Source organism: Arabidopsis thaliana, chromosome 3, assembly GCF_000001735.4.
Source record: "Arabidopsis thaliana chromosome 3, partial sequence".
Taxonomy (NCBI): domain Eukaryota; kingdom Viridiplantae; phylum Streptophyta; class Magnoliopsida; order Brassicales; family Brassicaceae; genus Arabidopsis; species Arabidopsis thaliana.
In genome coordinates, this window is record NC_003074.8 from 18377308 (window position 1) to 18397370 (window position 20063).

General features: G+C 37.3%; 5 protein-coding genes across 9 annotated transcripts; 2 read left to right on the forward strand and 3 right to left on the reverse strand.

Annotated features, from left to right (window-relative positions):
- The first annotated feature begins 101 nt into the window (after positions 1-101).
- Positions 102-3062, forward strand: ATG13 (Autophagy-related protein 13). 3 transcript variants are annotated; one of them, NM_180342.1, is made up of 4 exons: positions 253-373; positions 458-1895; positions 2004-2185; positions 2479-2977. In NM_180342.1, the coding sequence occupies exons 2-4, from the start codon at positions 585-587 to the stop codon at positions 2795-2797; spliced, it is 1812 nt and encodes a 603-aa protein (NP_850673.1). In that variant the 5' UTR covers positions 253-373; positions 458-584; the 3' UTR covers positions 2798-2977. The 3 variants fall into 3 exon arrangements, with proteins under 3 accessions (NP_190528.1, NP_001190043.1, NP_850673.1); NM_114819.3 differs by having other exon boundaries at positions 102-1895; positions 2479-3062; NM_001203114.1 differs by having other exon boundaries at positions 172-1954; positions 2018-2185; positions 2479-2967.
- Positions 3063-3109: 47 nt separating this feature from the next.
- UBP26 (ubiquitin-specific protease 26) lies at positions 3110-9932 on the reverse strand. 3 transcript variants are annotated; one of them, NM_001339430.1, is made up of 16 exons: positions 9662-9835; positions 9279-9399; positions 8598-9191; positions 8187-8442; positions 7428-7762; positions 7053-7364; positions 6639-6747; positions 6243-6421; positions 5825-6109; positions 5540-5747; positions 5208-5279; positions 4538-4750; positions 4037-4300; positions 3807-3948; positions 3557-3729; positions 3242-3474 (listed from the first exon to the last, which is right to left on the reverse strand). In NM_001339430.1, the coding sequence occupies exons 2-15, from the start codon at positions 9353-9355 to the stop codon at positions 3635-3637; spliced, it is 3141 nt and encodes a 1046-aa protein (NP_001325634.1). In that variant the 5' UTR covers positions 9356-9399; positions 9662-9835; the 3' UTR covers positions 3242-3474; positions 3557-3634. The 3 variants fall into 3 exon arrangements, with proteins under 3 accessions (NP_566922.1, NP_001325635.1, NP_001325634.1); NM_114820.4 differs by having other exon boundaries at positions 3110-3474; positions 7053-7762; positions 9662-9932; NM_001339429.1 differs by having other exon boundaries at positions 3198-3471; positions 7053-7762; positions 9662-9821.
- A 27-nt stretch (positions 9933-9959) lies between these two features.
- On the reverse strand, positions 9960-12264 carry AT3G49601 (pre-mRNA-splicing factor). The gene is made up of 2 exons (NM_001125327.2): positions 12159-12264; positions 9960-11995 (listed from the first exon to the last, which is right to left on the reverse strand). Exon 2 carries the CDS (start codon positions 11970-11972, stop codon positions 10197-10199), a length of 1776 nt encoding a protein of 591 aa, NP_001118799.1. The 5' UTR covers positions 11973-11995; positions 12159-12264; the 3' UTR covers positions 9960-10196.
- An 841-nt stretch (positions 12265-13105) lies between these two features.
- Positions 13106-14110, reverse strand: AT3G49610 (B3 domain protein (DUF313); the record flags this gene model as incomplete). The annotated part of the gene is made up of 1 exon (NM_114821.1): positions 13106-14110. The coding sequence occupies one exon, from the start codon at positions 14108-14110 to the stop codon at positions 13106-13108; it is 1005 nt and encodes a 334-aa protein (NP_190530.1).
- A 2329-nt stretch (positions 14111-16439) lies between these two features.
- DIN11 (2-oxoglutarate (2OG) and Fe(II)-dependent oxygenase superfamily protein) lies at positions 16440-19743 on the forward strand. Its single transcript, NM_114822.5, has 12 exons — positions 16440-16627; positions 16709-16824; positions 16908-17026; positions 17371-17434; positions 17556-17623; positions 17972-18030; positions 18110-18254; positions 18348-18367; positions 18449-18495; positions 18854-18934; positions 19027-19116; positions 19203-19743. Exons 1-12 carry the CDS (start codon positions 16516-16518, stop codon positions 19353-19355), a joined length of 1074 nt encoding a protein of 357 aa, NP_190531.2. The 5' UTR covers positions 16440-16515; the 3' UTR covers positions 19356-19743.
- Positions 19744-20063: the final 320 nt, after the last annotated feature.

Here is a 20063-nt window from a genome sequence, read left to right on the forward strand (position 1 = left end):
CAAGGACGTGGCTATTCTTCATTGGCTGCATTCACAAGAGTCGAATATTAATTAGTAATTTCACAGTATAGTACATTAAGATTAACGAGACCTATTGTCTCCTGTAATTGAGGCAACAAGATAAGGGTAAAACGAGAAAAACAAAAGAGAACAAAGACGTGGCTATTTATCATTGGTTGAATTCAATATTAATTTAATTAGTAATTTCACAGTGTTCTCAAATCGTGATCGTGTGTGTTTCTTCTACCTCTGAAACTCTTTTTGTTTATGTTGATCATCATCATCGTCATCTGCGTGTAAAACACACTCACGCCATCGTTGACGTCTCAGATCTTCACATAAAAGCTTCTATTATCAAACTCTCTTCCTCACGGTAACCCTAACTATCTGTAATTTATCTCTCTACACTTTCTTCATCTCTTAATCACCTTAATCATCTTAAGCTTTGTATTTCTAGATCCTTCTCCCAAAACAACGATTCGTGATCTCCGTTCTCATAGATCAGTTTCGGATTTGGATATTTCTTAGGGATTTGTGTGAGATATTTTTAGAATTGTTTCGATTTAGGGATTTGTGTGAAGAAGATGGATTTTCCAGAGAATTTGCCTTCAGATATAGGAAGATTAGAGCAGATTGTTTCTCATTTCTTCCCAAAAGCATTACACATAGTTCTTAATTCCAGAATCCCTTCGTTGCAATCTCGTGGTCGTACTCGTGAGCGTTTATCAGGTCTTAACGTTAGAAAAAGTGACAAATGGTTTAATCTTGTGATGGGAGATCGTCCTGCTGCGTTGGAGAAATTGCATTCTTGGCATAGGAATATTCTGGATTCTATGATTATTGATATCATTCTTGTCCATCCGATTTCAAACGATAATTTGGATGATGATGATGATCATAGTGATTCTGTTGTTAGATCAGCTGAGACTGTGATTGAGCGTTGGGTTGTTCAATATGAGAATCCTTTGATTATGTCTCCTCAGAGTTCTGACTCTGCAACGCGTTACCAGAAGGTTTACAAGAAATCTATCATTCTGTTGCGGTCTCTTTATGCACAGACTCGGCTTCTTCCTGCTTATCGTGTCTCTAGGCAGCTGAGTTCTTCTCTTGCTTCTTCTGGTTATGATTTGATTTACAAGGTTTCATCTTTCAGTGACATATTCTCTGGTCCTGTGACGGAAACAATGAAAGAGTTTCGTTTTGCTCCTGTTGAAGTGCCTCCTGGTCGTCTTTGTGCATCGGTTACTTACCGTTCTGACTTATCTGATTTTAATCTCGGTGCTCATATCACATTGCCTCCGAGGATTATAACTGATTATGTGGGAAGTCCTGCAACAGATCCTATGAGGTTTTTCCCTTCTCCAGGGAGAAGTGTTGAAGGCCATTCCTTTACTGGTAGAGCTGGTCGGCCTCCATTGACTGGTTCATCTGCAGAACGTCCGCATAGCTGGACTAGCGGCTTTCACAGACCTCCAGCTCAATTCGCAACACCGAACCAATCTTTTTCGCCAGCTCAGTCTCATCAGTTGTCACCTGGGTTACACGATTTCCACTGGTCACGTACAGATGCTTTTGGTGACAATCACCAGCTTTCACCTCCCTTTTCACCATCGGGTTCTCCATCTACTCCAAGATACATATCTGGGGGTAACAGTCCGCGCATTAATGTGAGACCAGGGACTGCTCCAGTGACCATTCCTTCTTCAGCCACGTTAAATAGATACGTTTCATCTAACTTCTCTGAGCCAGGTAGGAATCCACTTCCTCCTTTTTCCCCCAAAAGCACAAGACGCTCCCCTTCATCGCAGGACTCTTTGCCTGGGATTGCGTTGTACAGGAGTTCTAGAAGCGGAGAGTCTCCTTCTGGATTAATGAACCAGTACCCTACTCAAAAGGTTATGCTTCTTACATCTTATGTGTCTTGCTCAATGCAAGAAAAATATCACTATATTTTGTATTGCCTCATCTGATATTTTGTTGATTTATTTATATCTACTCTTCAGCTGTCAAAGGACAGCAAATACGATTCAGGCCGCTTCTCAGGAGTTCTGTCTTCGAGTGACTCACCAAGATTCGCGTTTTCTAGGAGCCCCAGTAGATTATCTTCCCAAGACGACTTGGATGACCCTGATTGTTCATGCCCTTTTGATTTCGATGATGTTGATGAGTCAGGACTTCAGTACAGGTTGGCTTTATCCCACTACCTAACTTGAATCATTCAAAGGAAATATTATATACTTGGATTAGTTTACAGAAATCTTTACACATAGAGCTGGTCAATGACAAGATGCCATGAAGAAAACACTAATGTGTTGGCTGTTTTGTTTAATGTGAAATTGTTGGCATTCACACTCTATACTTGGCCTTTCTCTTACTGTTTCTTTATCATTTTTTGGTCTGTCAAGTTCACTTCTTCTTGGGTTTTTTAGTCTTTGGTAGTAAGAAAATGACAGATATTTTGCAATTTTTTCGATGCAGCCATAGTCTTGACCGGAGGAAAACTTCAAGCTCTATATCGCAGTCGCTACCTCTAGGGAGAAGATCATCACAGGACGCAGCGGTTGGTGTTCTGGTTCACATGCTGAAGACAGCACCACCATTACGACAAGACTCAAGCACTTATATGGCGTCAATGTCTGGGGTTCAGAGAGAAGGTTCAGTGTCAGGTACAGAATCTGAATTTTCGATGGCTCGTAGCACATCAGATGCACTAGAGGAACTGAGAAACTACAAACAGCTCAAAGACTTGCTTCTCTCCAAATCCAAAAGTGGGTCTGGACCAACTCGCGTCCACTGAGCCAAATCAAAGAGCGATCAAGATATGAGTTATCCGATGGTTGTTTGTAGATATGAATTTGATGACGAATACTTAACTCTGTTGTATATTGCCAAAGAGCAATCACGTTTTGGTTTCTGTAAAAGAACTTGCCTTTGAATATGCACATAAAATAAACTAATCAAACTTGAATCTTTTCATTATGAAGTAGTGAAATTTATTGAGGGTTTTGTTGTTGTTGACAAATCATGTGAAAACCTTGTTTTCTCATCTGGACCTCTTTCTAGAAGAAACATGAAATACACAAATGTTGAAAACCGGTCACCTATACTCTTTTAAGATGAGTGTGAAACGAAGCAAAGAGTCACATTGATAGAGAGATCGGATGCATGATAGTTCCTACTGTGATAACAAGCTATTTGGGTATAAGGTCACAAGATGTGCAGCACAAAACGAGAGAGAGAAGAGTTTTAAACGCAATGCCCATTTAGATAAAAAGTACACCAAAAACACACACACAAAAGTCAGCTTCAAATAGCCATCCACAATAAGCCTTTGCATCTACACAAATTCAGCTTGTGCTAAGCTTTCTCCAAATCTTTGCGTTTGTTTTTTACACAAAATAAAGCTCCAAAGCCTTGCCTGCCTTTACAAAAAAACTGACCCAAAAAATGTGTCGTCCGTCTCCTGCACAACTACTGAGAAAGACAAAATCATAAGACCACCGCAGATAAGAAGAGATTTTAGTTTCGAGAAAGTAGCTCTTATAAGATATTTTACCTCCTCTAGATGGTCCAATGACTCTTTCTCAGTTCTCACGCATTCTGTTTTTACACTTTGATCACAAAGTTACAATTTCTAGCAGGCTTCAGAAGAGATATTCCCAGTCAATAGCGTCCCTCGAAACCCTTCTTCGATATCTTGAGCCCCCGGTTTCTTTTCACATAACTCATCTGTTAAGACATAAGATGAATAGTTTTACATGGACATCTCGCTAACCAGACAGCAGAATAATGGTAAATTTGGTTACCAGCAATATCGCGGTGTTCATGCATCTCTGTATCTCTCACCCAAAGCCTGTCGCCGGGGAATATGTTCATGTCTGCAAGGGTTGCAGATTCCTGATCAATCACTTTTGAGCCTTTGTGGAGTTCCTGGTTTTCCTTCATCACCTGCATATTTTATTGAAACCCCGTTTTGTTGTGTTTCTTCAAGTTATCTACAGAAACGAAAAAAACACTATGTCTAAAAGAATCTTACCCCAAGTAATTCCCATATCATCATCTTTAATTGGTATACAGTCGTTGTCGCAGACACTTTCAGGCTTGTCAGGTTTCCATAATTTGTTCTCCGAGATCGCTTTGAAGTACGCCGATCCACCTCAAAGCTAGAGTCAGATGCCTCTAACATTGCTTTTGGAGCTTCCTTTCCACGCACAAAACAGACAAATACATCTCCCTCAGAGTAACTAAGTTTCTGCATCAACTCACAGCTTTCTCTCTCTCCTATGCATTCCTCGCAAATCTAGCGAAAATAAAAGATCCTGTTAAATGCAACTCTAGTCATGAAGTCATACAATAATAAATGTGAATGCAAATGATCACACTTGCTTTTAAGAAAAAGAAAAACAGTATACCGTAACGCATCTGAACTTCATATATGGACCAATGTGAAATACTAAGCCAACATTGCCATTCAATATTACATCACACTCTCAAAATGTTGACCAAAAAAAAAGGCTCAAGATAATAATGCAAATACCTCTGGGGATGCCCTGAGAATAAGCTGTTGAGCATCAACGTCCATATTATCATCCGGAGAAGAATCCTTCTCAAGGTCAATGACGTCTGGGGATGAACTTTGGTCTGTATTGCCAACCTCAATAAAAGCAGATATTCCATTCTCCATGAGCCCTCCCCACTCGTCACAGAAATATTTCCAATCAAGCTCAGGGATGATTGTTAGCTTGTCTGTCTAGAAAAAGGTGCAAGAGTACTAGAGATTAGATCAAAATCAGAATTCCCCAAGTCTGCGTTTGACGCTATAAACAGCCAACACGAGAGAGGATGTAAACTGAATCCGACAATCACGATACCAATTTGTTAAATTCAGAACATGATTCCCTTTATTTCTCACTGAAAGAAAATCACACCACAGAACCACGGAACCATACTATCAGACACCTTACTTCCAAGCTCTAAAACCAGTCTCAAAACACACAGACACCTCCCCACACTTGATTAATCTCTTATTTATAATATCCTTACTTCTACAGAAATAAGTTATTTATGTTCATATGAAAAATATTTGTTGAAGCCTCTCTATGTTGTGATGAACACTTATCAATTTTCCATTCAGATATTGGCTTTACTGTATCAAACAGTTTAAAAATAGATTAGGAATCATCTCACGGTATATATGATGCACTTACAGATGGATTTTTCTGAAAATACGAGCCACGTCTGCAGACAAGTTCAGGGAGCCTTTCAAGGAGTCGTGTATGCTGAAACAAACAACCATAGGAACAAACCATTAGTTTTATGCTCATAGTGGGGGGATGAAATGAGGCCTGCTGAAATAAGACAGGTCATACCACCCGCGTTTACTAACATATATTGAAATATTTCTATGAGAGGAAATAGAGAAAGTGGTCAGGGACACTGATTTAGAATTAATCACTTCTGTCCACATAGAGCTTTACCCCCACAATATCTAACTGCCAGTAAATTGGAAACCGACTCACTGCCGAGCAACAGATCTTACCTTTTTGCATTTGAGAGTATTAATGACTCCATCAAGACGTTCAGGCTCTGGTGCTGAAGAACTATTTTTTCCAGTCATGTTAATATAGATTCTCCATTGCACTAGCCACGGAGAAGGCAACAAGAAATATCGGCTTTGTGGCGTTAATGGTATACCCTTTCCCGTGGCTAACTTCTCGTGATTTTGGCGCTGCTTGACCTTCAATGTTCTGTTGCATAAAATAGAAGGTAAGAAAATCTTTAAGAGTATAACGACCAACAAAAAAAATAACTAATCATGGCTAACCTTAGTGAATCCTCGAAGCATGCAACCTCAGAAAGTACCTCTGTGCAATGACAACATTGGCTGGAGTCCACAGGAAAACAAGTACAATCCAAAGTATCTTCTGACATCACTTTTAGAGCATCTTCAAAAAGGAATGACCAGAAATTCTCTGGAACTACAACTCTTTTGGCCCCTGGTGCTTGCTCTGGCATCAGCTCACCATGATTGCACGTAATAGCATTTGTGGGCCCCGCATCTGCTTCAGTAGGAGCATCAAGATTTTTCCTTTTTATCCATTGCTGTAACCTGGAAACATGCTATTACGTTTTAGAAGCAGCTAATTGTGGAAACACCCCACAAAATAATAGTAATTAAGTGCTCCATAAAATAAAGCGCCATCTGCATATGCATCAAACTTACAAAAGACTTGAACACATACCATGCTCTAGAGATATAATACATTCCGTCCTCGCACTTTCCCGAAAGAACATCATTTGCTATGCTTTTCATGAATGTTCTTCGATCCCTATAACTGTCAGAAGACACAACCATGCGAGCACCATCCATAAGGCAGTCCCTGCAGTAGTCCCCTTTCCCTAACTTTGGTCCGCCATTGAACTAAACATACGAGAAAATTATTCCATCAGAAATAATAACATAGCATAAGAAAAATGTTGATAGTCGAACAGAAGTCTGTCTACTGGAATCTAGAAACTATAATTTTTTCTGACAAATAGTTAATGATGGCAGCTGATGCAAACTTGAAATCAATAAAGTTTCCGCCCCGAAAAAGGAAAGAAACTAACACATGAGCTACACAAAGTACATTGCATACCTTTGATTCTAACTTGATCCATGCAAGTTCAGATATCCGCTTCATGCAATTCACTTTTGAGGCATGAACTTTCCCATGGGAACACAGTAAAGGGGTGTTGTCCAAAGCGCTACACCATACAAGAACAAATATAATCAAGAACACTTGAAAGATGTAATCTGATTTGCTAAACAGAAAATCATATTTACCACTACCAGTTAGAGCTGGAAACTGAAATAAAATATAAATTTTCAAAGGGAAACAATATTTAGAAGTTTGGTGTGGGGTACAAAGTCGCCATCATATTCTGATAAATTATAGACGATGCATTTGAATGATATGATATTCTGTTGCAGATTTTAATGCATCCTATGTTGAAAGCAGTGCAGTATGTAGAGAATAACAACAAATGCATGTATGAGGAGCTTTACTTACGGAGGTAAAGTGGTATCAGCCCATAGACGAAGCCAATCTGTGGAGATCCAAAAATATTGTTCTTCAAGTGACTGAACAGCAGCTTCTGAAAGGATTGTCCGTACTTCTTGCCTCCTTTCAGTCAAAGCATTCAATTCTTTTTCCTTTCTTAAATTATATTGCTTGCAACTCTCAAGGAATACTGCATTCATGTTATTGATCCATTCAGAAAGATGTTTTGGAAGATAACCACCTTTAAGCTGTTTAACTTCTCCTTTAGTAATGTCAATAGGATTTTCTTTTTGTCCTTCCTGATTTTCCTGTTTATCGCATCTAAGACTATACATCAGCATATAAGCATCACTGGATGAGAAAACCTCTGACTTAATAGCAGACCTACAGTCTGAAGAGCCTGATTGAATGCCATCTGTGATATTCCCACTACTAGCCGTACCATTACTCTCAGATTGTGGAGTTGAAGAAGAAGCTTCATTACATGGACGTTTACCCAGTTCTGACACATGTTCATCATCAAATTCCCACCACAAGCCAGTCTTTTCATCTTTTATGTGAGCAACATAATGTCCGCTGTTAACAGCGCTTCCTTTGTGGATTAACACAGCAGAGAGATCGTATGTCAATTTGTTTTGAGAAGACTCTGCCAATCTCGATCCCATATCCAGCACTTGAGGAAAGGAAAATGATGAGGTGATTTTCTTCTTCGCCGTTGTCTATTGACATGATCAAGCCAAAGAAAAGGAAAAATTTATGCAACTTTAACAAGGTCTTATCTAAGATTAAATTGGACAGTAGAAATGATTAGATTTCAGCATCAAAACATGCAAGTTTGTATCAGGAGAAGGAGGGAAAAGATATGAGAATGACCATGAGTAAAAAGTATAGTCTATGAGAATGACCATGAGTAAAAAGTTGATAACTCAATCAGCCAAAGATAGCATACAAGAAAATCGCCTCAGCACGTGTAACACACAAAGATAGACAAAAGGTATAGATGCTTCCTGTTGAAAAAAAAGTATGCAGGAGATGATTGGATTTTTATGCAAATCACAAGAAACTGACTAGTAAAACAATGGAGATCATTATTCTCTTGTTTCATGAACCGCAGCATCAGCATATTAAGATCGAGGAAACTACCTTAGGAAGGAAAATGCATCGTTTGAGCTGAAAAGTGATAACCGGAGGTAGTGTGCGCAGCTTAATGCAGCGTGTGGCATCTACTCTAGCATTGCAGCTTCCACAAAAATATTGATTATCGCCATTAAGCTGCTCCAAGCTAAGGTAATCATTCAAACTAGCATCCAACGATTTGAGGCCCTTAACATTCAACTCAAGGGCATAAAAATCCTCCATCTTTGACGAAGCTTCGGAATCCCTCCCACATTTTGAGCACCTACAAGACAATAAACAAAATCAACAGATGACCATGACACCAAAAGAACAGATATGATTTGTCATTTCATGATTCATCACATTTGCACATTAGTAACTCAGATGTGCCTTAAAGCCATTTAAATCTTCTTGAATAAAAAATAATCTCAATCTTACGTGGTGACATGCGAGACACTACCACTGAAGAGATCTTGAACTATTGTTTTGGCTTTGACTCCAGAATGGAGTAAGCAACGCTCAAGCAAGGAAAGAAGCAATGTCAAGAACTCATGGGTATCCTGTTGAACCCCATTATCCAACTCCAACGTCTTGACAAAAGCATCAGAATCAACAAAGGACTTTTGGCTAGCATGCAACTGTGCAAAAAGCCGAGCAATCTGATCCAAGACTGGATTCTGCTTCAAGACATGAACCTCAACAGAAAAAACTCCTTCTCGGAAAGCAGTATTCATGTACAAACACTGAAGTATACTGTTGGCATAACAAGTAGCACCCAAATTAGTCAGACCAGCGGGTGTAGATTCAGAATCACGACGGTCCAAGGTCGGATCTGGACCAAGAGACTGAATAATCTCCGACGTTTTCTGCCACAAACCAGATTTCCGGCTTCCATTAAGCGGTGGAACCAAGCCACAAAAGCAGTTAGGATTGTCACGAGTGTTTACACGACAACCTTGACAAACTGGCTTCCAAATCATGAAAAGTTGGTTAATGTCATCATCAGTTACATCATTAGCCTCGTGAATTTTCCTGCAAAAAGAACACATTTTTTAAACAAAAAGATGCTAGCTTTGTGAAAAGCTAATATTCAAGAAGGTGGGTTTTTGTTTATCGTACCGGAGAATCTGAGAAGAAGAATCAACAGCGTCTGGTCTTTGTCTCTTGTTTTTGTTTCGGGTGTTAGGTCTACTCATTGTGTCACCACCACCAGAAATTTCCCCAGTAACAATCGAAAACCCTAGAAATAACGAAAACACAGCAACATTGTTAACACAATTTTGATTCCGATTAACGAAAATATTTGGAACAAGAACAAGAAATTATCAAGAAAAAAAAAACCTAATCGAAAATGCCAACTCAAGGAGATGAAATCGAATCTAGGGTTAAACAATTCAGCATCGAAACCCAGATCGAGAAAGGAACAGTGATAAAATTACCGAAGAAATTACAACAAAACGGAGAATAAAAAAGAGAGAAAGAGCGAAGAAGAGAGAAAGTACCTGAGAGAATCTACAAAGAAAAGTTTAGCAAGTAGAGAGAGCTTCACAAGCTCAAACTTCTCCGTCTTCTTCTTTTACTCCTTCGTCTTCTTCTTCTCCACAGCGAAATCTTTTTTTTTTTTCCTTGTTAATTCTATTTCACCTTTTTTTTTGCCCTTTGTTCTCTCGTCCCGCGCTCTCTTATTTCAGATTATATAAAACATCTTAAGAAAAAAATTGAAAATCATCAACTAACTAAGATTTTATTACAGTTTTCGTAGATTTATATCCATTTTCATGAGATTTCATACCAATAAAACCCATAAAGCTAATTTTAGATTTATGCATTAAAATGTCCCAATAAACTCGAATTGATAAAATTCACCAGAATGAGCCAGGTGTTGTGAGATTTGGCTACAATCTATGAGACAACATTTGACCTTAATTAAGTCTAAAACATCGTTTGCAAGTAGTAAAAAAAACAAGGATTATGTTTGTGACAAACACGACAAAACATTTAAGAAACTTTAAACAGACAAAGATGAAACAGGAATCATCAACCATGCGAGGATCTCTTGCCACTTGATCGGCTATCATCATAACGACTTCGACCCCTGCTTGAGTATTCACGCTCTCTGCTTACTCTATCATCATCATCATCTTCCTTACCCGTTGCTCGTCTTCCATCACCTCTGTACCTGTCTCTCCCATGCTTATACTCTTCCTCATCATCCTTCACACTTTCTCGTCTCGGTCTGTATCTACCCCTATCATCATCTCCTTCTTCCTCAATGGCTCGACCTCTATACCTATCGTCGTCTTCCTTAATTGTTCCATATCTTTTAACAGCATCATCACCTCTATATCTGTCCCTCCCATGGTTATCGTTGTCCTCATCCTCCTCTCTTTTGTGTTTACGTCCTCGTTGGTAACTTTCATTCTTTAGCTTCTTCCTATTTTCATACTCAGCCTCACTGTCATCAGAGTCTCTAGCAACTTCCTTGCCACGAGAATCACTTCTATACTTGTCCTTGCCATGTTTGGTCACATCTTCTTCCTCTTTTCTTTTCTGGCTCATTCCTGCACTGTAAACTTCTACCTTACTGCGCAGTTGTTTCTTGTTCTGATACTCAATCTCACTGTCATCAGAGTCTCTTGCAGCTTTCTTGTCATCTCTAGTATATCTGTCTTTCAAATGATCAGCCTCCACGTCTTCATCATCTCTTTTCTGCTTCTGTCCTCCACGGTAAGCTTCTTCTTTCTTTCGCAGTGGTTGTTTATTATCCTCCGATTCAGGCTCGCTAACATCAGAATCATGCCTCTTTCGTCCAGCTCGGCTTTGTTCATCATGTTTGTCCCTTAATTCTTTGGAACCAGATCGGTTGGAGGGGAGGCTCTTTTTGTGTGACTTCCTAAGTTTCTTGCTATCATCACTCTCAACTTCTTCAGATTCAGAAGAGACACTTCTTTTCCTTCTGCTGCGTTTCTTTGTAGTCTTTGTAGGCTTCTTCCTTCCTCTCTTCTTTCCATCATCACTGTCAGAGTCAGATTCAGAATCCGAGCTGCTAGAGTCACTTTCACTTTCTTGTTTACGCCCCTTAGCCTTCTTCTTAGAGCGCCTTCTACGGTCACGACCATGCTCATCAGATTCAGATGAATCATCATGTCTTCTCTTCTTGCTCTCTTTTTTCTTATGACGCTTCACTACATCCACATCATCATCATCACCACCTCGCTGCTTCTTGCTTTCCTTTACCTTAGCATCTTTCTCATCCACATCCTCATCTACCTTCTTCCTCCCACTATCTCTGTCCAAAAAAGAATGTTCCCGCCTCTCTTTCAATCTACCTTCAAAACCCTCCCTCATCGGCTCATCATCAATAATACCCTCCTCAGCCACCTGTTGCTGATCAGGCAAACCCAACGCAGCTCGAAACGCTTCCATCTGCTTCTCTTTCCTAGCAGCAACCTGATGAGTCTGAGTATTAGAAACCTTCGAATCACTCTCTTCTTCATTAGCAGCAGCAGCAGCTTCAAGACTCACTCTAGCTTCCTCAAGCTTCTGAGCAATCTCAATATCAGAATAACCCTGATCAGCAAGCTTATCCTCAAGAATAGCAAGCTTAAGATGAATCTGACGTTTACGGTCATGCTCAAGGATAGCTTTATTGGGTTTCTTAGATAAACCAGCAGTACCTTCATCATCCTCAAAACCTTTCCCACCTTTAACAGGCTTACCACCATTTCTAGGTCTCACAAAAAACTTATTCGTCTGAACATAACCATTAGTTCCTGATCCTCTTGCTGTCTGTAACCCTATTCCGTTGTACATCTTTCAACTCTAATTTACCAACCCTGAATCGAAAAAAAAGCGAAGAGATTGGGTTTCAGATTCAAATCGAAAGATCTGTCGATACAAAGAAACCCTAAACGAAACCAAATCACAGTATGAAACCAAACAGAAACTAAAAGCAACAGATCTTAGATTGAAGTGGAAAACAAGGAAAACCAAAATTACCAGTGTCGTCGTGTTTGAGAGAAGATGAGAGAATCGTCGATGCGTACGGACTCTCAGAGGAGACGACGATGCGGAAGATAGAACCAACGGAAGAGGAGTAACAATTTTTTCCCCACAACAATGTCTGTCTATAAGTATTATATGGGCTTAGGCCCAATATGGTTTTATGTTGGTCAAAGGCCCAATATGGTTAAGCGGCTATTTAATTTTATTCTTGAGAACTTGTTGGCAACAAAAAGGGTTTGGTACTATTAAAACTCTGATGTTCTCTTGGTTTTTGAACAGAACAATGTTCTTCTTCTCTGCACAAAGAACAATCTCGAGTGTTAGTTATCTCATCAAGATGTTCTATACTGAGGCAAATTAGGTGAAGTAGGGAATCTCAGTAAATTTTGCAGCACTTGATAGTTATCTCCATATCTGTTTCATCACAGTGGTGTGTGTAACAAATGAAAATGTTTCAAGTCCCATACTGAATCTAAACACGTGTTAACATCAAAGTCTAGAACTAAAGATTATATTACATGCCAAACAAACAAAAACATGTCTTGGCAACAAATTTTGTCCTGATTTTGATTTTATAAGCACATTTTGAGGAATTCACCAAAAACACTTGCACAATTGGATCAATTCCATCACACCAGATTAAACTTTGTACTAGATTAAAGAAGAAATCATATGTAGTAACTAAAGTAGAGTAAACAAGAGAGAAAGAGCAAGTTAACTACCAATAATAAAGTGTAAGATCACATGCAATCGTAGGAAAACCTTAAGTTTACTTGCAAGAAATTACTACTACTAAAACCAAAAGAAAAGAAGAAGTTACTATACTACTATAGTCTATAGACCAAAAACCTCTACTCTGCCAATGGAAAACTTGATAAAATCAAGTTTAAATGTTCCAAGTAGAAATGAAACATATCAGATTCAGAGTTAAAAGGAAAGAGCTACTCTTTCTCAAGGGCAAAACAGAGGACTCCACCACACCTGAAAGTCCAAAGACTAATATTGTCGTTGGCTTTGAGCTTGTTACCCGAGACGACACCATTCCACCCCCGATTCAAAGTGTAGTACAAGGTTCCATTTCCAGATTTTTTCTTCTTCATCACCCATATCAGAAAACGTAAACTCCATTCTTTAGAGAATTGATTCACGATAATCGTTTTCACACCAATTTTCTTGGTGTCTTCTTCTTCTTCTTCTTTATCTATGGCTATGGCTCGAGACTCCTCAGGAGTCAAGAAGTCGTTTCTGAGTAACTTATTGAAAGGTATTAAGAGACGACTCTCGCTTGGCTTGACGTCAGTTGCGGTCAAAGTCTTCTCGTAGATCAGTTTGATCGGTCCTTCGGCTCCCTTCATCTTTCTCATCACATCTAAAAGCCACTCTGGCGTCTCTCTCGCCGCAGTCAGTGAGAAAGGATCAAACTTTGGTTTCTTGGATTTACCACTACTTTGATACCTCTTGCGTTTTGTGTTCTCCATTAGACACGAAGACGGTGAAGATTGGGAATTACGGATTGTAGGGCTTTTAGTCTCCGTCCTCTCAAACTCATCCGTGTTGAAGAGCGATGAAGAAGTAGAAACGTTATTATGGTTTCGTCGCGTGTATACTCTAGTAAAAAAACACTCAAGGGAAGACCTTGGTTTTTGTGGGAGATGATCCAAGTGATGATCCAAGTGGCTCTTTTCACTACCCTCAAAAAGAGTGTTGGTTTTTGTAGGAGATGATCCAAGAGTACGACGTTCCTCTTGATCACATAACCTACCCACGAGATCCACCAAAATACTGAATCTCGTCTTCTTTTCTTCTTCTTCTTCTGAGACACTCTTGCGGTCTTTGGATATTCCTTCTCTTTCATATAGCATATCAGCTTTATCCGCCAAATCACTTAAACGTGACCACATATCCTTCCCCGCAGCATCGAGATGATCATGATGATTTCTATTCATTGTGATCGAACAGAAAACTCAAGAGGGAGAGGAAAAAGTAATTAAACGAAAGAGCTCATAAATGTAGTTAGGAGCTCCATTTACATTATGGTTTTTTGTTTTTCTTATAACTAACTTAATTTGTGTAAAGTTAATAACTTTTGAAGATAATCATAGATATATAATCTCATAATATCTATCCAAATAAACTTATTTATACACCGTTACTTCAACAGAAACCCTAAACGAAACTGATCCCAACATAAATGATAAAACCAAACAAAAAAAAACGAAACAAGAACATATCTCAGATTTAAAACCAAGTGTGAGAATCGTCAATGAGCTTAGGCCCAATACAGTTAAAGATCTTTTAAATTATTTCAGGGCCATCAAATTTGATTTTAACCTTAGACAGTACGACCAGTATCGAGTTAATATCAGAAGAACAAAGTCAATTATATCCAAGCTAACAAGTAACAATTGTGGTTCTGATAAACGCACGAGACAATTATGAATGGTGGATTAATAGTTGGGTAATTTTATCCACTAAATGTTCTGTAATGGACTTCTCAAATTAGGTTCCAAATTATGTATTGGGCTTCGAACAAATTTTGGGCCATATGGGTTTCAGTATTGACTTTACTCTCTTTTTCTTTTTCTTTGTGTTAAGTGTGTTGGATCACTCGACCTCGTAGAACAAGCACTGGACCATACCAATACCATACTTGCAAGATGCAACAACAAGCACCAATGTTGACTTTCATCTACTGAAATAATGTATACTGGTTGCCAAAATATATATGGAGAAGAAACTTGAATATTGAATTTAGTTCAATCAAATAATAATCAGTATATATTAATAAAAATAAGAGATGAACTTTGACCCTTTTCCAAGTGTATACAAGAAAATTCTCTCATGTTGTTTTACTTTGACTACTTCAATCAAAATATCTTCTTATTTTGAAGCCATTGAAAAATTCAAGTGGAACTCTGCTAACTAATTAGCCTGAACTCGAATCAAGAAGAATTTTCCTTATTCTATCTTCAATTGCTTTTAGCCTTTTAATTGATTTTTTAAGTATCAAAAAGGTAATGCAAATCAAACTTAATGAGACAAATCATCTTTATTTTTATCCAATTTTAACAAAAACTTTTTTTTTGTTAACGTGACAAAAACTATTCTTTTTAAACCCGTAAAGCCCTCAAACATGCATCCACAACAACATCAAACTTGAAACAAAATCAAACTGGTATGATTCGCGAGCATGCACTATATAGTCCTTAACTTCCCCGTGAATTACAATTAGAATTTCCTTAGCAAGACGATTTATTATTTACTAAAAAAAAATCTGATATATATCTGACAAGCAGGGCCGGCTCAAGGGGTGTGTAAGTGGAGTATTTGCTCAGGGTCCAAAATTTTTTAGACTGAAATTAAGGGCCAATTTGAAAAAATTGATTAGATTTAAGGTCCCAAAAAATAAATTTGATTAAATTAGAGGGCCAAAAAAAATTTTGCTTAATTTGTGGGCCAAAAAAATATTTTAGTACGTGGACTCAAATATCAAGATCAGGGCCGGCTGATGGGGTGTGCAAGTGGAGCATTTGCTCAGGGTCCAATTTTTTTTTAACTGAAATTAAGGGCTAAAATGAAAAAGTTATTAGATTTAAGGCCTAACAAATAAATTTGATTAAATTAGAGGGCCAAAAAATAATTTTGATTAATTTGTGGGTCAAAAAAATATTTTAGTACAAGACTCAAATATCATTGAGCCGGCCCTGCTGACAAGTGAATTGGATCCGAGACCTTAGGGTGGGCCGGGCTATGTAGTGGCAAACTAACGCCGGCGGCCGTCTTGTTGGAATTTGTCTTAGCTACCAGCGTGTCATTCTTACTGTTGTTGGAGCTAGGTGCCGTCTACTTTTGTTGCTTTTGATGTTTGTTGACTAATTAACTAACGAACTTATTTAGTGAATTGAGTTTATGCGTTTTCTTTTTTCCGCAATGATCTGATAAGAATAAACAATGCCACAAACATAACTAGATAATGCTCAAACTCTTATCAAGGGATTTGGATCACTCACTTTTTAATTTATTTATCATTATCCTCCAAACTAACTTACACGTGATGATAAACATTTGTATAATCTTTGGTAATTACTTTTTATCTAAAATGCGAATAAACTTTTAAAAATGTATTCAACAAACCAATCACAAAGCATTAAAGCTACTAAGAAATTACTAATTTTATTTTAAAAAGTTATAAAACCGAATAATAACGATCACTACAGTTTATTTGAGTGACAAAAATATATGTCTGATAACAGATCACTCTATGATTTCCCACGTGGGCTGCTCCGTTTGGCCTTTAGAAATCCTAAGGGACAATTTTTAATGTGTATTTATACAAATGAGATAACCATTTATGGTAATATATCATCGCAAAGTAGTCTTTACGTACGTAAGAGCAAAGCGTTTCTATCATTTCCTTAATATTGAAATGGTGACAGACTTCAAATCCCTACTACCAGTTATCGGTACGTAAGAAACCGTATATTCATTATTTTCAGCAAAAATCTTCACTAACTAAACTAGTTAATGTGATAATGTTGTTGCAGACATCAGTCCTTTACTGGCCAAATGTGATGATTTCGACATGGCTGAGGATGCGGGGGTTGTGGAAGTAGTCGGAAAACTGGACAGGGCATGTCGGGACGTCGGATTCTTCTACGTGGTAACAAATTTTCGAAATTTGAGTTTCTTTTTTAGGGGTTTTATAATAAAGATGTCTGATTATGGTTGGTGAGTGTGGATCAGATTGGTCATGGAATATCGGATGATCTTATAAATAAGGTGAAAGAGATGACGCATCAGTTCTTCGAGCTTCCTTACGAGGAGAAACTTAAGATCAAGATTACTCCAACTGCTGGATACAGGTTTGTTTCCATATATATCAAAATATGAACCAAAGTGGGTAACCTGCTATATCAACGATCGTTGCAATTTTGTTCAATGTCCACCTTTTTCCAAACACAATAATCAATTTGGATAAATGAACGGAGAAAAAGACTTCTAACACTAATATGTGTTAATTAAACTGGTTTTTATTATCTTAAAATATCTTGAAAAACAAACATTTGTTGATTAGTTTTTACATTCCTGAATTTCTAATTTCCAGAGAACACAAACCGAATAAATACGAATTGAACACGCCTTAGAAAACAAAAAGTATATCTTATAATCGAATCACTCATGGGCGTTGTGTTACATATATGTACAGAGGATACCAAAGAATTGGAGTAAATTTTACGAGTGGGAAACAAGATATGCACGAAGCCATTGATGTAAGTTTGTCTAACTAGCCATTGGTGTGAGTGATGCATGCATTCGATCGAAGTAGTAATTCTAATTTCTAACTAGCTGATATGGTTGTAATCTCTCTCTTATGGACCGCGACGAATACAGTGTTACAGAGAGTTCAAGCAAGGGAAACATGGGGACATCGGAAAGGTCTTGGAAGGGCCAAACCAGTGGTAAGAGTTTGATTGATTGTTTTCTTTTGCATCTAAGTTTGTGTTAAAAAAATATTATAACGAAAGGGCGACAAGATAAATAAAGTGTGTAGATGCACATATATGAATAAGAATAGTGAAACGATCGATAGTAGAATGATATATATTAACTGAATAGAGGCTAACCAAAGTAATCATAAAACATTTAAAACTAATTTTAATAGATTAATGACGTTTTAATTTTTGTAAATATATATATATATATATATATATATATATATCTTTGAATAACCCATAATAAATGACGAAATCATTTATCTCTTTGACTATTTATCTCTTTGTGTATTTTTTGCTACCTCTTTTTTGAAGGCCAGGAAATCCTCAAGAGTACAAAGATTTAATGGAGAAGTATATTAAGCTGTGCACAGGTGTGTTTTTACCCCTTTTTTGTTTATCAGTAAAATTTATAAGTTTCTAATTTCATTTCATTGTCTTTCTTTCTTTTAGATCTTTCTAGAAATATCTTAAGGGGAATCTCATTAGCCCTTGGTGGATCACCTTATGAGTTTGAGGGAAAGATGCTTAGAGACCCTTTTTGGGTAATGCGTATCATTGGTTATCCAGGTGTAAACCAAGAAAATGTTATTGGATGGTAATCTTTTACTACCACCACTTTTCATTTCAACTTTATTATCAAGATTCATTTGTAGTGACTTACTCTGCGTCTTCTCTTTTTCACTTGCAGTGGAGCTCACACTGACTATGGTACGTAAGCCTGAACTCGAATCAAGTTCACTCTCTTCATAGTTGTTGTTTTTTTTTGGTCTCAAACGGGTTATTTCACAGGCTTGTTGACGCTTATAAATCAAGATGATGATAAAACTGCTCTTCAGGTATCTATCATTGGGCTTATTTGCTATAGCCAAATTTTGTTATTCTTTTCAAAATTGGTAAAAAAGGCTAAATCGTAAATAAGATGTGATATGACATGAAATATGATGTTGTGAAAAATAACACTATGTTTGGTAACATCATGATGTGTAATATATATATCCACCTTGTAATAAAAAAATAAAAGCGATCGATAAATTAATCAGTTTATTTCGATTTTGTCATCATGTTGTAATTGCAAATAAAAGATATAATTTGCCTGTTTAGTTCACATCCTCTACACTCTTATTATAAACCATATATCATTTTGTGTTTGAAAAATGGTTATAAAGTTTTCTTTTTGTTTGCAACTTCTAAAAGGTGAAAAACGTGGACGGTGATTGGATACCAGCTATTCCGATCCCTGGATCATTTATCTGCAACATCGGTGACATGTTAACGGTTTGTTTCTTCTTCTATCTCCCTCTCCCTCTTTGATCTCTCTTTCTTTTGTTTTGACAATTCTTGAAAACATTGGGGAAACATATATGCAGATACTATCAAACGGAGTTTACCAATCCACACTACATAAAGTAATCAATAACTCTCCTAAATACCGTGTATGTGTTGCATTTTTCTACGAGGTACTAAAAACTTGTAATACTCTTTGTATTCTCCTCTTTTGGATTTGGATTCATGTTTATCTTTAATATATATCTTGAATGAACAGACTAACTTCGAGGCGGAGGTAGAGCCACTTGATATCTTTAAAGAGAAGCATCCACGAAAAGAAACATCTCAAGTTGCCAAAAGAGTCGTCTATGGACAGCATCTGATTAACAAAGTCCTGACAACCTTTGCAAATTTAGTGGAAAACAGTTAATATGGTTGATGGGCTTTGGATGGTAATTGTTTTACCTAAGCATGGATTTCGAGTTTTAGTAAAATAAAAGAAGTTCTAGGCGACAATAAAAATAAATGAAGAAGAAATTGTAATTTGGTTTCTAATATTAATAAAACTACAGGTTTGTTTACCAATCGGCTAGTTTTAGTAATTTGAGTAAAAAACGATGAGATTCCTCTAGGTAGCTTCCTCTCTCACCTAGCTAGTGTTTCGTCGCTGGTTTTGGAGTTAAATAATCATTGACATTGATGTTCTTTAATTAAGAGTACCATTTTGAAGTTCGAGGTTTAAGAAACCACATTCTATCTCAAGAAATAAATCAGTGAAAACATATAAGTTACCATGCATATCATATTTAAGATGTAATCTAGTAACCATAAATTAGAATTTTAAACTTTGAAAAAATAACACATATTCTAGTTATTTGTTAAATGCCGTTTTGTATGATGATGAGTTGAATTTTAACCGTATTCTTCTCACGTAATGAAGAAAACAACCAACGGATATATTTTTACCTTACATGCACTCATCAATCTCAAACAAATGCTTGAGTGATGTTTGGATACAAAACAATTCCTACCGTACCCAATGGATTGGATTACCAATTAAGTTGCACGTGATAAAAGATGATACAAGATGATTCGTCCAATATATCTTAAGTAATTGTTTTTATCTAAAAATGTATTG